Source organism: Salvelinus fontinalis, chromosome 5, assembly GCF_029448725.1.
Source record: "Salvelinus fontinalis isolate EN_2023a chromosome 5, ASM2944872v1, whole genome shotgun sequence".
NCBI classification, from domain to species: domain Eukaryota; kingdom Metazoa; phylum Chordata; class Actinopteri; order Salmoniformes; family Salmonidae; genus Salvelinus; species Salvelinus fontinalis.
In genome coordinates this window covers 37,038,529-37,054,076 of record NC_074669.1, presented here as the reverse complement: position 1 = coordinate 37,054,076, position 15,548 = coordinate 37,038,529, and the positions used below count along the sequence as shown (strand labels likewise).

General features: G+C 42.3%; 1 protein-coding gene across 1 annotated transcript in view; it reads left to right on the top strand.

The window, feature by feature from the left end:
- Positions 1-15,548, top strand: part of LOC129855536 (AP-1 complex subunit mu-1-like) — a 31,210-nt gene that overhangs the window by 7,008 nt on the left and 8,654 nt on the right. The window contains exons 2-6 of the mRNA XM_055923309.1: positions 3,064-3,220; positions 4,042-4,109; positions 4,208-4,338; positions 9,457-9,604; positions 15,346-15,472. Of these exons, the coding sequence (XP_055779284.1) occupies positions 3,064-3,220; positions 4,042-4,109; positions 4,208-4,338; positions 9,457-9,604; positions 15,346-15,472 (631 nt within the window). The remainder of the gene's footprint in view (positions 1-3,063; positions 3,221-4,041; positions 4,110-4,207; positions 4,339-9,456; positions 9,605-15,345; positions 15,473-15,548) is intronic.

Sequence of the window (15,548 nt, the reverse complement as noted above, 5' to 3'; positions counted from 1 at the left end):
TCTGTCCGGGGTTCCGTCTGTCCATATCCTTTCACTGTGTGATGAGTTTTTTTCATTTTGGTATTTCCTTTGTCTTATTTGTTATTTCCTCCTCTTTTGTTGTCTCTGCCCTGTGTGATCTCCCCGGCACAGAGGCCCCTCTAGTACAGAGGGTTGTAGGCCATGTCTTCAGTGTGTGAGATCCCTCAAGCATAGGCTTTGATCTCTTTCAACACTTATTTCAGAGTGTGAGGGCTCCAGTCCAGCGACTCTCAATGCTGACTCATCTTGTTATTGGTGTTGAAATGTGTGTGTGTGTGTGTGTGTGTGTGTGTGTGTGTGTGTGTGTGTGTGTGTGTGTGTGTGTGTACACATTTTATTATACTTGTGAGTACCAGAAGTCCTCAAAAGAATAGGAAACCAACTAAAATTCAAAGACATTTTGCCGGCCTCACTTGTAAAAAGGCTATTTAAGGCTTAGGTTAGGTTTAGGGCTAGCAGTTAGGTTTAAGGTTAGAGGTTAGGGTAATGGTTAGGTTTAGAGTTAGGGTTGGAGGTTAAGGTAGTGGTTAGGTTTAGGGGAAATAGGATTTTGAATGGGAATCAATTGTTGGTCTCCAAAAAGTCCTCACAAGCAGTGGCGATTTTATCATGTAAATCTTGGTGGGGCAAAACAAAAATATTTGTGGGATGCATGCCAGCAAAGCCACTACACAACACTCAACAATACATTAATTGCACTATAACAGTGAGAAACGGGGCCCACAAACTGTTAGAGCCTACATAAAGCTGTCCCAACAGCAGTCCCATCACCATACCACTGCTACAACTGGCTATCAGCGGAGCCTTGTTTGGCAGCGAAACATTTCATTCAAGCCTCATTTACTGCCTTTAAAAAAACATGATATGGTTGACTTGCTTAAACAATTGTGGTTTCTACAGACAATTGAGATGTCGTCCCTTTATGCCATAGTTTGTACAAGAGGCAATCCGTAATTTCGATGAAGACATTAATGAGCGAGCGAGGACGGATGTAGTCAATATAACTATTTGTTCAGCACTTTTGAAATGTACAGTGACAGAATTCAGAACATGGGACGTTCTTACAGTGTTTTCCCTGTACACCAAGTCAGAACCGTAGGATAAATAAAGGGGGCATATAAGCAGACAATGAAAGCTCTTACAATATTTGTTGATTACATTTCTCTAAAACAGGTTATAGGCTACATGTGCACCACCAAGTCAGAACAGAAGGTGAAATTAAGAGGGGAAAATATACCAAATTATTAGGGTGAGGCACATGAGCTTCTAACAGTTTACTACACAACATATACTTAGTATTACTTTTCTTAGCTACAGCATACATATCTCTCTGGCATATTACGTCATTTATGCAGCAGCATACAAGACATTTTTGGACACACCTAGTCGTGCTGCGCTCACTTGAACATGGAGTTGGCACGGCGGTCCTTCATGGGCAAATTTTGTTATCAATGTTCTGCATTCTCTGGATTTTTGGTGCTTTCAAGACAACTGGGAACTCTGAAAATAACAAGGTTGAATCATGATGACGTCAGTGATCTTCAGGTCATAGCTCTAGAAAGAGGCGCAACTTCTGGATTTTCAATTCCGAATTGAATGACCGTTCAAAAATTATTTTCCCAGTCTGAGCTCATTTTTCCCGAGTTCCCAGTTGTCTTGAACTCACTGAAGTCAGATTTCGCAGTTCTGAGTATACAGTTTTGAGCGCGGCACAAATCATGCTTCATTGACAGCATGGCCAATGTTGAATGTTTATAGTTTTTTTTATTGGAAAAAGAGACCCTTAATCCCCTTGGGACAACACACACAGCCACTCCACTGAATAGCAGGCTAGTGATTGCTTTGCAATGCTTGCAGTTAGCCACTGATTCCTTCCAAACCACTCATTGTTGAATTTGCGATTTCCAACTTGTTGTTTATGTCCAATGGCCGATTAGCACCGATACGTTTATTTCATTTCTCTTCATTATTTCTCATTTATATGACAAGCATTAAAAAGGATTTGCCAGTAGATTGTCAACTTGATTCATGAGGATGACAGCTAGCTAAGATTTTAAAGTATGATGTTGACATGATCAGTCCAATCAAAGCTACTGTAGATGTAACGTAATTTGACGTCATTTTATCTGTGGCCAATGACCTTGAACCTTCTTAGATGGGCACTTCTAATGTAACTCTATGGCAGCACCCAAGGGGCTTGAATTCTTTAGCTTTACCCGTAGACTTGGCGGTGACGTAGTGTCCCCATGAGTGACAGAACACTGAGCCAATCACGGTGCAACTAGAGAACATTACCAACACCTTCGCTCCGAAGCTGCCTTACTCAAGAAAGAAAAAAAATGGCTTTATTGACGCAATTACTTTTTATATTTTTTTTTACATTGTTTACAAACTGAAATGTGTCACGTGTTAATGCCAAAATAACATGCAAAACAGGCACTTTTTTACTTGTAATTTTTTTGGCTTAAAATGTGGGGCTCAAAACAGGTGGGGCTCTGCCACTGCTCACAAGTATAGTAAGACATAGGTGTGTTTGTGTGTGTGTGTGTGTGTGTGTGTGTGTGTGAGCGAGAGAGAAAGTGATGCTTCCCTCGGGCCACTCTAGTGTATATTGCACAATGCTGTTATTGGCTGTTGTGATCACAGACTAGTTATTTACTGTTTCTTAACAGTGGTCTTCCTGGCAGAGGCTGCTGCCCATTTCGACAGACAATTTTATGATGTTACACAACTTACCACTGAGCCGTCAGAACGAGGGGAAGGACATATGCTCCATTTCGGATCTTTTTCAATTTGTACTGTTGCATATCTTCCATTATGGACTCCTTGGAAAACATTTAGAATTTCTGCTGATTTGAAATATACTATCTAAATGAAGATTAACTGAATTGAATAGAAAATGAATGTACATCAATGTGTTACAATGCCCTTTATGTCACGTTATCTAATTGGCCAGGTGTTGATATGTCGTAACTACAAGAGCAACATGGACATGTTACAAACCTTCCCTCTCTATTTTTATGTTCTGTCTTTTCCTTGTAGGTGTTGATAAGTCGTAACTACATGGGAAACATGGACATGAATGAGATCGACCATTTCATGCCTATAATGATGAGGATGGAGGAGGACGCAGACACGTCGCCCCTGGTGACCAGCGGCTCTTCACACTTCCTGTGGATCAAACACAGCAACCTCTACCGTATCCTGTCCAAACAGGAAGTCCTGTTACTGGTCAGCCAGTCAGGCCGTCTGTCTCAGCTTCTGTCTCGCTCACGAGACGTATCACACAATTCACAGTTCACACCCTCACTGCATGCATGCAGATTCATGATGTCGCGCTGTGTACAGTACAAGTCAAAAGTGTGGACACACCTACTCATTCAAGGGTTTTTCTTTATTTTACTATTTTCTACATTGTAGAAAAAGTGAAGACATCAAAGCTATGAAATAACACATAAGGAATCATGTAGTAACAAAAAAAGTGTTAAAGAAATCTAAATATATATTATATTTTAGATTATTCAAAGGTTCCACCCTTTGACTTGATGACTGCTTTGCACACTCTTGGCATTCTCTCAACCAGCTTCATGAGGTAGTCACCTGGAATGCATTTCAAATAACAGGTGTGCATTTTTAAATGTTGATCTGTTTTGGTAAAAAGCTGAGGGTTGGGGCTGGAGAAATGTAACCACTCAAATTCGTAGACAGAGCTCTGGATGCAAGGGCTGACCATCCCATGATATCAAATTATAGTTTTAACCATGTTTTGAGGCTATCTAGTGTTTGTTTACATTTACTTTTTTTACAAACATTGGAGTAAAGCAAGCTTATATGTTGGGCTACGACAGTTGAACTAAGCTCATGAGGCATTTCTAAGTTATATTCTTCAAGAGTTCAAGTTCAAAAATAGATGTAGCAACTGCAGATTGTAAATGTTCCATTTGATAGATTTAAAACAGCATTGGCACAGTACCTTTTTCTGTTCAACAGTTTAGTACATACTTAACAGTCGTCCTTTAGTGGTGGCAATGACCAAGAAGAATGCCAATGCTGCTCTGGTATACTCCTTCCTCTACAAAATAGTACAGGTGAGTGTGTGCTTCACTGACAACACCTAGTATAATACACTGTGCTTACTATTCTGGTATTGTATTGATCTTGTATTAAGTTGTCTGTAAATCTGTAGGTGTTTAAGGAGTACTTTAAGGAGCTGGAGGAGGAGAGTATCCGTGACAACTTTGTGATTGTGTATGAGCTGATGGACGAGGTCATGGACTTTGGCTTTCCCCAGACCACAGACAGCAAGATCCTGCAAGAGTGAGTAGAGGACTCAGTTACAGTCAGTCAAGACTACAGTCTGGCCTGGAAAGCTTGGCATTTTAGACTGCAAACACAGGGGCAATGCTAAAACAGACTACCATCCAACAGACTACCATATTGCTGAGTAGGCTACAGTATAAGGTTCAAAGGCCTTAGCTCAGCTGTTTCCGAACTAGGGGTCGTGACCCCAGGTGGGGTCGCTTGATATGAAAATGGGGCTTGTGGGAGAATTTACAAAATCCTGAAGAAAATATATATATGTATTATAATATCGTCTTTGTATCTCAAAATGATTGTAATGTGGTTAACCATAAAAATGTAAATTAAAATTATTCAAATCTAAAGAGAGTGCCCTTAGATCATGGAAAAGGGCCGCACTTGACCGTTGCACATGAATCATTCTCACGGTGAATGGCTAGGCCGGATATGAAACCACGCACTATTGCAGAGACTTTGATATTACCAGCTGCAATTGATATGGTGAAAAGAATGTGTGGTGGATGTCGGGGGACGCTTCTCACGAGGACATATTGTTCTGTCTCGCGATTCCTGAGCATGAAACGACACAGGGGATGTTCAGTGTGCTGCGTGGCTATATTGACAACAAAGTGATCCCATATGGGATCGAATGGTGGGCTTTTGCACAGATGAGGCTCCATCTATCACAGGACGGCAGGCAGGCCTCTGCACTCTAGTTATGAATGTGTCTCCCTCTGCCATATGGAGACGTTGTACGATAAACCGAGGGAAAAAGGTGGCAAAAGAGCTGAGCACGGAACTCGGAGATATGCTGCAGCAGGTATCTTCAATTGTAAACTACATCAAATCACATTCATTGCGCGCACGCCTTTTCGCAAAACTATGTAGGGATGTGGGATCAGAGCATGACTGTTCTATTTCACACCGAGGCTTGGTGGTTATTGAGGGGGTGTTGGAAAGATTTTTCACATTGAGAGAGGAACTTTTGTCGTTCACAATGGATGTTAAAAATCTGACTTGGTTGACTTTCTGTGTAATGAAAAGAAAATAACAGAAAACAACATCAGTGTGTCCCAGGTGAGTGATGGCTGCTCACCTCCAATGCTCGGAAGAGCACTTTGGGACTGACCTACTTCCCAATCCGTTTGACTGTGATCCTGGCTCAGTTGACATGTCGGTAAATGAAATCGTACAGCTGATCAAGCTGTCATGTGACCGAATGCCACAGACAACGCATTCACGGTTCACCACGGAGGAGGCTTGGTTCCTGACTCAAAGGAAATACTCTGCCGTCTCCCTCTGAGCATTAATTACGCGTTCAAGACAACTGGGAACTCTGAAAGAAACGATCTCCGACTGGGAAAAATAGTTTTGAACAGTCATCCCACTCGGAATTCCAACTCGGGATCTCGGGCCTCTTTCTAGAGCTCTGACTTTCATCACTGATGTCATGATTTGACTTGTATTTTTCAGAGTTCCCAGTTGGTTCGAAATCACCATAAAACACATGGTAGGCAACCCTTCGCCAGCTCATATCAATGTCAAACTGGATTCAGTGCTCTCGTTTGTATTAAAACCAAATACGATCCAGATTGGATGTGACAGGAAAGATGAAGTGTGCACTGTCGACCACGCCCCCTGATTTTGAGAATCTCCGACGCGACATGCATCAAGCACACACATCTCATTAGTGGTGGTGAGATAAGAGACATTACTAATTTGCAATTGACTCCCCCACATCTCATTAGTGGTGGTGAGACAAGAGACATTACTAATTTGCAATTGACCGCCCCACATTAAAAGTACACAATTGTCTTCTCAACTCACAATCAGAAATACTGTTTGAATGTTTTTCAATTGACTGACATAGCCCCAAATAAAAAAGTTAACATTGGCTGTTAATTACATTATATTTTCACATGGGTGGGGTCGCAATCATTTTCAGATATCAAAATCGGGTCGTGGGCCAGAAACATTTGGGAAACCCTGCTTTAGCATGTTAATAAGACTTTATATTTCATGTTTTCATCTCTGCTAAAGAGTAGAGTCAGTTCGAGTCAGTCAACACCTCTGTCTACTCATCTCTCTACTAGATGGCTTGCCGTTTGATGCCATAAAAGACTACCATCTAGGCTAGTGCCAGACAGTATACAGTAGCCTATAGGGTTCAGAGGGTTTAGCTCGTTAACAGGACTTTGTTTTCCTGTTCTGTTACTTGCCCCTGGGAATGATGCCATATTCTGGCACAAGTCCAGACTACCATGGCAATCAGCCTATTTTGTCTGCTTAATTACCTGTTTGTAATTAGTATTACACTTTAATTGAAAGCCTGTTTGTAACATCATATAATATAATTTTGTCTTTTTATAATTGCTCAAACAGATGGTTTACTTTGATAATATGGTGACTGTCTGATGTGGACGTATGAAGATGTGTTTTTGCCCTGAGCTTTGATGAGGTCTTTATCAGTGTGTTGTCTGTGTTGTCTGTGAATGTGGGCCTGAATAGGGCTGATAATCGCTAGCCTGTCTCCCATTGACACATACACAATGCCACTGTCAGCTGGCTCCACTCGACACCCAGACAGACGAGCTCAGCTCTGCTCCTCGTTTCGCCAAGGAGCCCCTCCACCTCATCCCGACGCTCCTCCATCCTCCCCTGCTTCTCTTCTTTTTCCATCTCCCCCAACCGGGCGCTTCCACAACAACAACACCCCCCCCCCCCCCCCCTATATACTGCCCACCTGGGCGCGATTTCCCGATTGCGATGGAATTTAGGCTTATGCCTGTTTTAACGATGCACTCATTACAAAGTGGAATTTAACTGTGCCGTTGCAGGAGCTGTCCCTTGCTGAAATTATTCCCGACAATAAAGGCTAGTGTTTTTTTTCGGAATATTTTGTACGCAATGTTTGATTATGTAGGCTAAATTCTGCATTTCTTCCGTTTGTGTAAACTGTGAGCAAGAATGAATAAAGCCAAAGTCGCTCATTGCCTCGTTCGCTATTTAGAAAATATCAACGTGCCCTACAAATAGGACATGATGATAACCTTTAAGTTATTGGTTCGCCTACAGTGAAATGCTTGAGCTTTCAGATAATGTAGCCCAGCTGTTGCCTAATGACCTAATACTAGTTATCTATGATTGCACTTACATGAAAGTGATGTCAATATGTAGTCTAATCTAGCCCTCATATAATTAGGTTATCTCGGTTTTCATTTTTATATCCTTGCTTCGCTTGTTTATTACATTGGGAAAGGGAGAGGGGGATACCTAGTCAGTTGTACAACTGAATGCCTTCAACTGAAATGTGTTTTCCGCATTTAAACCCAACCCCTCTGAATCATTGCAAACTTTTTAGGCTATTTATATTAAACTATTATGTTTTTGGAGGTCCCAGAGACAAATGAACATCTTCATTCTATGTTTAGCGGAGATTTTCTGTGTGTAAAGTGACGCGGGAGGGGCAGAGGGCAAACAGTGATCTGACAACCTATTTATCTGTTCTACTGAGTGGTCTTTAGATTACGAGCGTTTAGATTACGATCGCTTTCAAGTGAAACATTAATAAAGACAATTTTGGGAAACGGCTCAGAAATGTAAAGATGCTCTTACGAAGGATCTAATTTAGCCTTAAAATGCTTTTGAGAAAACCGGGCCCTGGCCTGGCTACCATTCCAATTGTCTTCCCCTGTGTGTATGTGAAAGAGAAGGAGTGTGTTTGTGTGTGTTGTTTCGTAGTATGACTGTCGATTTTCCCGCCAACTCAGATGCTCTTGTTGGATACATCATTAGCATTTCTGGGGAGAATCAGGACCAAAACCAACACACCAAACAAGCCCAATTGTCTCCAACTTGACTTTCATCTCTTTCCACTCTCCTTGAGTCAAGATGAGGTATTGAGATGAGATGATCTCCCTGTATCACGTGGGATTACCATTAAACACTATATGAGGTCACCGTGGCCTGTGTCAAGTGGTGAATTCAAACCAGTGTAATGTAATTTTTGGGGCAATTTTGGGGGGGGGGGGGGGGGGGGGGGGGGGCTTTCGGTGCCTTTGCAATGTGCAGACTCTTTCAAGCTGAGCAATAAGGGGATTCTCAGAGGAGCCCAGGGAAGGGTAGTGGAGGAGAGAAAGTCTGCAGGCATCAGAAGGATCTATGGTTGAGATTGGATCAGTCTGTCATTACCACAGGGAGAGCTGGGAGAGATGCAGGCAGAGGAGAGATCTATCTGGTGGGATTACAGGTCGGGCGGCAGGACTGTGTGTGTGTGTGTGTGTGTGTGTGTGTGTGTGTATTTGAGGAAGTAGATGGTGTTGCTGTCTGTCACCCTGGTTGTTCGTCAGTGAGAGGTAGAGGCAGCGGGCAGGTGTTCCACCTACGGAATAAACGGTCATGTGTTTGCATAGGTACTGTATATCATCTCCCTCCTACCCACTCCCAGTCTCATCACATCATCCTGCAGCATACGGTATTGATAGTACAGCCAGTAGTAGACAATAGACATACAAGGTCTACTGTGTTTAAAGACACAATGCGATGGAGCTAGGCTAGAGACATGTAACCACTCTCACAGAGCTATGGGTACAAGGCCTGATAGTCTGAGGTCAACTTGATCGTTTTTAACTATTGCAGATTGCACCTTTTAAATGAGCTCACAAAATGCACTCCAGGATGATTTGAGCCTTAGAGTTTTAGTTTAGTGCCGTTTTAGTCTTTTGGTTACAATCACAATAGAATCACAATGTAAAACCCCTTGTTCCAATTACACCCATGACTAACCTGCTCACAACCCAAGACGAATCCTTTCATTAATCTATCTAATCCAGTGAGGTTTAATATAATTAACTTTCTATTCTGGGGTCTTATCATAAGCTCATTAATCATGAATATATATATAGAAAGACTGATATCACCTGGAAAACAAACATCTTTGTACCGATCCTCACGTTCTTGGATTCTACTTCAATATTTTTCATTTTCTGTTTTCTCCTCTGTTCTCGAACCTTAGTTGGAAAGTGAGGTAGCGACGACAGCATTCTTTTCCCTCTAAATAAGCTTACATGGTATCTGTCCTCTCACCCCCCCCCCCCCCCCCCCCCCCCCCTCTCCCACCAACCAATCTCTCTGCAGGTACATCACCCAGCAGGGTCACAAACTGGATGTGGGCGCCCCTCGCCCCCCCGCCACCGTCACCAATGCAGTGTCCTGGAGGTCAGAGGGCATCAAGTACAGGAAGAACGAGGTGTTCATGGACGTCATTGAGTCCGTTAACCTGCTGGTGAGGAGGCTTTTCACTCGGATGTCAGTAAAAACACCTCAAGTATTGTAATTAATCATGGGTAGTATCAAAGGGTCCCTAGTATACCACGGACACAGTAGCCACAATGTGCTAGTGAGGGTCTGCACTATGATTTCAGTCTGTGACTATTGTATCTGTTTAATAATATAGTGTCTCTAAGGGCACTGTTTCCCCCCAACAGTACACATTTTCGTCGTAGCCCTGGACAAAGACATATTCAACTCATCAAGGACTTGATGATTAGTTGACAAGTTGAATCATGTGTGCTTGTCCAGGGATACAATAAAAATGTGTACTTTTGGCAGTACTCAAAGACTAGGGTTGGGAAAAACTGCTCTAGGGTAACAGTGACTATGAAGTCTAAAATAGTCCCAGGTTTTCCCATAGCCGCCCGCAGGAATTAGCCAGCACACCCTGATAATAAGCCATTATTACCCCTGTATGAGCGGAGACAAAAATACACCCCAGCTTTATTGTATATAGTTTTACTATGCTTTACTGTATATACATCTACTACAGTGCCTTCAGAAAGTATTCATACCCCTTGACTCATTACACATTTTGTTGTGTTACAGCCTGAATTTAAAATGGATTAAATATATATTTTTAGAAACCCATCGACACACAAGACCCCATAATGACAAAGTGAAAGCATGTTTTTAGAAATGTTTGCACATTTATTGAAAATGAAATACAGAAATATCTCATTTACAAAAGTATTCACACCCCTGAGTCAATACTTTGTAGAAGCACCTTTGTCGGCGATTACAGCTTTGAGTCGTCTGTATCAGCTTTGCACATCTGGATTTGGGGATTTTCTCACATTTTTCCTTCCAGATTTTCTGAAGCTCAGTTAAGTTAGATGGGAAGAGGCGGGGAACAGCAATCTTCAAGTCTTTCCACAGATTTTCAATGGGATTCAAGTCTGGGCTTTGGCTGGGCCACTCAATGAGTTTCACATTCTTGTTCTGAAGCTCTGAAGCTGTGCCTGGTTATATCCTACATTGTGCTTTGCATTCAGTAAAAAGAAAATTGTATCAGACCACAGCATCTTTTTCCTTATGCTCTCAGAGTCTTTCACGTGCCTTTTTTTAAACTCCAGGTGTGCTGCACAGGAGGTTGGTGGCATCTTAATTGGGGAGAACGGGCTCATGGTAATGACTGGAGCGGAATTGGTAGAACAAATTCCTCAAATATGGTTTCCAGGGTATTTTTGTTCAAATTAGATTCTGTCACGTTCCTGACCTGTTTTCTGTTGTTTTTGTATGTGTTTAGTTGGTCAGGGCGTGAGTTGGGGTGGGCATTCTATGTTATGTGTTTCTATGTTGGGTTTAATGTGTTGCCTGATATGGTTCTCAATTAGAGGCAGGTGTTTGACGTTTCCTCTGATTGAGAACCATATTAAGGTAAGCTGTTCTCACTGTTTGTTTGTGGGTGATTGTTCCTGTGTCTGTGTCTGTTGCACCACACGGGACTGTTTCGTTTGTTTGTTCGTTCGTTTGGCTGGTCTTTCCTGTTCGTGCGTTCTTCGTGTCTTTATGTAAGTGCTCAAGTTCAGGTCTGTCTACGTCGTTTGTTGTTTTGTAGTTTGTGTAAGAGTTTTCGTGTTTCGTCTTGTTTAAATAAATATTCCATTATGTCTGCATACAACGCTGCGTTTTGGCCCGACCCTTACTCCTCCTCCTCATCCGAGGAGGAGGCATTAGATAGCCGTTACAGATTCCTAATAGTCTGATATACAGTTGAAGTCGGAAGTTTACATACACTTAGGTTGGAGTCATTAAAACTAGTTTTTCAACCACTCCACAAATTTCTTGTAAACAAACTATAGTTGTGGCAAGTCGGTTAGGACATATACACTGCTCAAAAAAATAAAGGGAACACTTAAACAACACAATGTAACTCCAAGTCAATCACACTTCTGTGAAATCAAACTGTCCACTTAGGAAGCAACACTGATTGACAATCTTGCCACATTTGTGGCCTGCTGGAGGTCATTTTGCAGGGCTCTGGCAGTGCTCCTCCTTGCACAAAGGCGGAGGTAGCGGTCCTGCTGCTGGGTTGTTGCCCTCTTACGGCCTCCTCCACGTCTCCTGATGTACTGGCCTGTCTCCTGGTAGCGCCTCCATGCTCTGGACACTACGCTGACAGACACAGCAAACCTTCTTGCCACAGCTCGCATTGATGTGCCATCCTGGATGAGCTGCACTACCTGAGCCACTTGTGTGGGTTGTAGACTCCGTCTCATGCTACCACTAGAGGGAAAGCACCGCCAGCATTCAAAAGTGACCAAAACATCAGCCAGGAAGCATAGAAGTGGTCTGTGGTCACCACCTGCAGAACCACTCCTTTATTGGGGGTGTCTTGCTAATTGCCTATAATTTCCACCTTTTGTCTATTCCATTTGCACAACAGCATGTGAAATGTATTGTCAATCAGTGTTGCTTCCTAAGTGAACAGTTTGATTTCACAGAAGTGTGATTGACTTGGAGTTACATTGTGTTGTTTAAGTGTTCCCTTTATTTTTTTGAGCAGTGTACTTTGTGCATGACACAAGTCATTTTTCCAACAATTCTTTACAGACAGATTATTTCACTTCTAATTCACTGTATCACAATTCCAGTGGCTCAGAAGTTTACATTCTATAAGTTGCCTGTGCTTTTAAACCTGCTTGGAAAATTCCAGAAAATTATGTCATGGCTTTAGAAGCTTCTGATAGGCTAATTGACATAATTTGAGTCAATTGGAGGTGTACCTGTGGATGTATTTCAAGGCCTACCTTCCAACTTTGCTTGACATCATGGGAAAATCAAAAGAAATCAGCCAAACCTCAGAAAAAAAGTTTGGTTCTTTCTTGGGAGGAATTTCCAAATGCCTGAAGGTACCACGTTCATCTGTACAAACAATAGTACACACGTATAAACACCATGGTACCATGCAGCCGTCATAACGCTCAGGAAGGAGACGCGTTCTGTCTCCTAGAGATGAACGTACTTTGGTGCGAAAAGTGCAAATCAATCCCAGAACAACAGCAAAGGACCATGTGAAGATGCTGGAGGAAACGGGTACAAAAGTATCTATAGCCACAGTAAAACGAGTCCTATATCGACATAACCCGAAAGGCCGCTCAGCAAGGAAGAAGCCACTGCTCCAAAACCGCCATAAAAAGCCAGACTACGGTTTGCAACTGCTCATGGGGACAAAGATCGTACTTTTTGGAGAAATGTCCTCTGGTCTGATGAAACAAAAATAGAACTGTTTGGCCATAAGGACCATTTTTATGTTTGGAGGAAAAAGGGGGAGGCTTGCAAGCCGAAGAACACCATCCCAACCATGAAGCACGGGGGTGGCAGCATAATGTTGTGAGGGTGCTTTGCTGCAGGAGGGACATGTGCACTTCACAAAATAGATGGCATCATGAGGTAGGAAAATTATGTGGATATATTGAAGCAACATCAAGACATCAGTCAGGAAGTGAAAGCTTGGTCGCAAATTGGTTTTCCAAATGGACAATGACCCCAAGCATACTTCCAAAGTTGTGACAAAATGGCTTAAGGACAACAAAGCCAAGGTATTGGAGTGGCTATCACAAAGCCCTGACCTCAATCCTACAGAAAATGTGCGTGCAGAGCTGAAAAAGCATGCGCGAGCAAGGAGGCCTACAAACCTGACTCAGTTACATCAGATCTGTCAGGAGGAATTGGCCACAATTCACCCAACCTATTGTGGGAAGCTTGTGGAAGGCTACCAGAAACGTTTGACCCAAGTTAAACAATTTAAAGGCAATGCTACCAAATACTAATTGAGTGTATGTAAACTTCTGACCCACTGGGAATGTAATGAAAGAAATAAAAGCTGAAATAAATCATTCTCTCTTATTATTCTGACATTTCACATTCTTAAAATAAAGTGGTGATCCTAGCTGACCTAAGACAGGGAATTTTACTAGGATTAAATGTCCGGAATTGTGAAAAACTGAGTTTAAACGTATTTGGCTAAGGTGTATGTAAACTTCTGACTTCTACTGTATATGTTTAAAGATTTGATAATCATTTGCAGTGTGCAGACTAAGAAACCAGGTCAGATTTACAGTATTAATCAGCATTGTGTCAGAGAAGCTTCCAGACACCATTCTCCAACTTCCTTGAATTTTTATTTATTTTTTACCTTTATTTGACTAGGCCAGTCAGTTAAGAACAAATTCCCGGCCAAACCTTCCCCTAACCCGGACGACGTTGGGCCAATTGTGCGCAGCCCCATGGGACTCCCGATCACGGCCGGTTGTGATACAGCCCGGGATCGAATCAGGATCTGTAGTGACGCATCTAGCACTGAGATGCAGTACCTTAGACCGCTGTGCCACTCGGGAGCCCCAAAATGTATTGTCAGAAGGGGGAGGAAATTATTTCAGATTTCCTTACCACAGAAACCGGAGGATTGATGTAACAGTGTTACACCAGGATACCCACGGCCCTTTGGTCTGACACGTAACCAGCCCCTTGAGCCCATTTTATGTATCCCAGGGGTCAGAGACAGAGACTAATAACTGACTGATTGTAAGGAAGAGCAAGTCTGATGGGCCTCTCATGTTACATTATCATTTAACTAGATAGCTGCCTTTCCTCAGAGTTCCCTTTTAGTGACAATACACTTTTTCATCTTCAGTCTCTCTAGGTCAATCTTTTCCATACCTCTCTCATCCTTTCTAAAAACTCCTTTTGTCATCTCTGTACTGAAATCCAGGGTTTCCTGATTTCTTTGGTTCCCTCGTGATGAAGGAGACTTTGCACTGCGAGTGTGGTAACACAAGACTATCTTAACTGTAAATGTCCTGCTGTAGTCTCTCCCCATTTAAATGGGGGCTGAACTCACCGATTCCGCCTGGGTTTTTCTGCTTCGCATTAAGAAAAAGCGAGACTTGCATCTTGGGGGTGTGTTATGTTTGCTATATTGTACCCTGGGGAGTTATTGTTGTTTGTCCCTCTTGAGTCACGGTAGCAACATTTCTCCCTCAAAATAGTCAGAATTATTCGAAGATAAATGAAGAAATCTCTAATTAATTTGAACGTTTTTGCCGGGGAGGTCTTAGTTGCACAATTTTACATCAGGCAAAGGTGTTTGGTGCAGTATTTCTCAAGTTAAAATATTTGCATGAAAACTAGGTAGACAGTATCGAGTCAGCTGCTGCTGCATCCACAACCTCATCAGCAAGCTGTCAAACTATCGTATGTAAAGCACAAACTACACGCTGTTCATCATTGCCCAAGTTCCATCTCTTTGTTTGTCAATGAAGCTAGCTAGTAGCAAGTGGCCACATCAGCAAGTGGGGCTTAGGGGCCAAGTGTTCTTTCAACATTAACATTGGCAATGTGTTATCTTTTATGTAAACGATTGGATAGAGCACAATCAGCGCAGATGTTATTCCGTGCATGACAATTCTCCCTAGGCGTTACCATGCTGTGTTAGTGGGCATTATTGAAATCAAAACCCAACCCTCAAATATGCACTGTATCTAGGAAATCTCACATCTCTGTTTTGGGAAAATACTGACTTTATGAAAAATTATGCTATTACACTTTGTAGTAAATTTGTACACTTGAATCAACGTTTCTGACTAATATCGATGCAACATAGGCCTTTTTCAACCAGATAAGTTTTTTTTTTTAACTTCAGCTTCCCTTTAATGTAACCGTGTCTGTCTGTCTGTCTCCCTGTGCAAGGTAAGTGCGACCGGCAGTGTCCTGCGTAGTGAGATCATGGGCAGCATCAAGCTCAAAGTGGTTCTGTCTGGAATGCCAGAGCTCAGACTGGGCCTTAACGACAAAGTGCTCTTCGAGATCACAGGAAGTGAGTAAAAACACGTGCAGTATAATATACACACACACACACACACAAACACACACACACACACACACACACACAC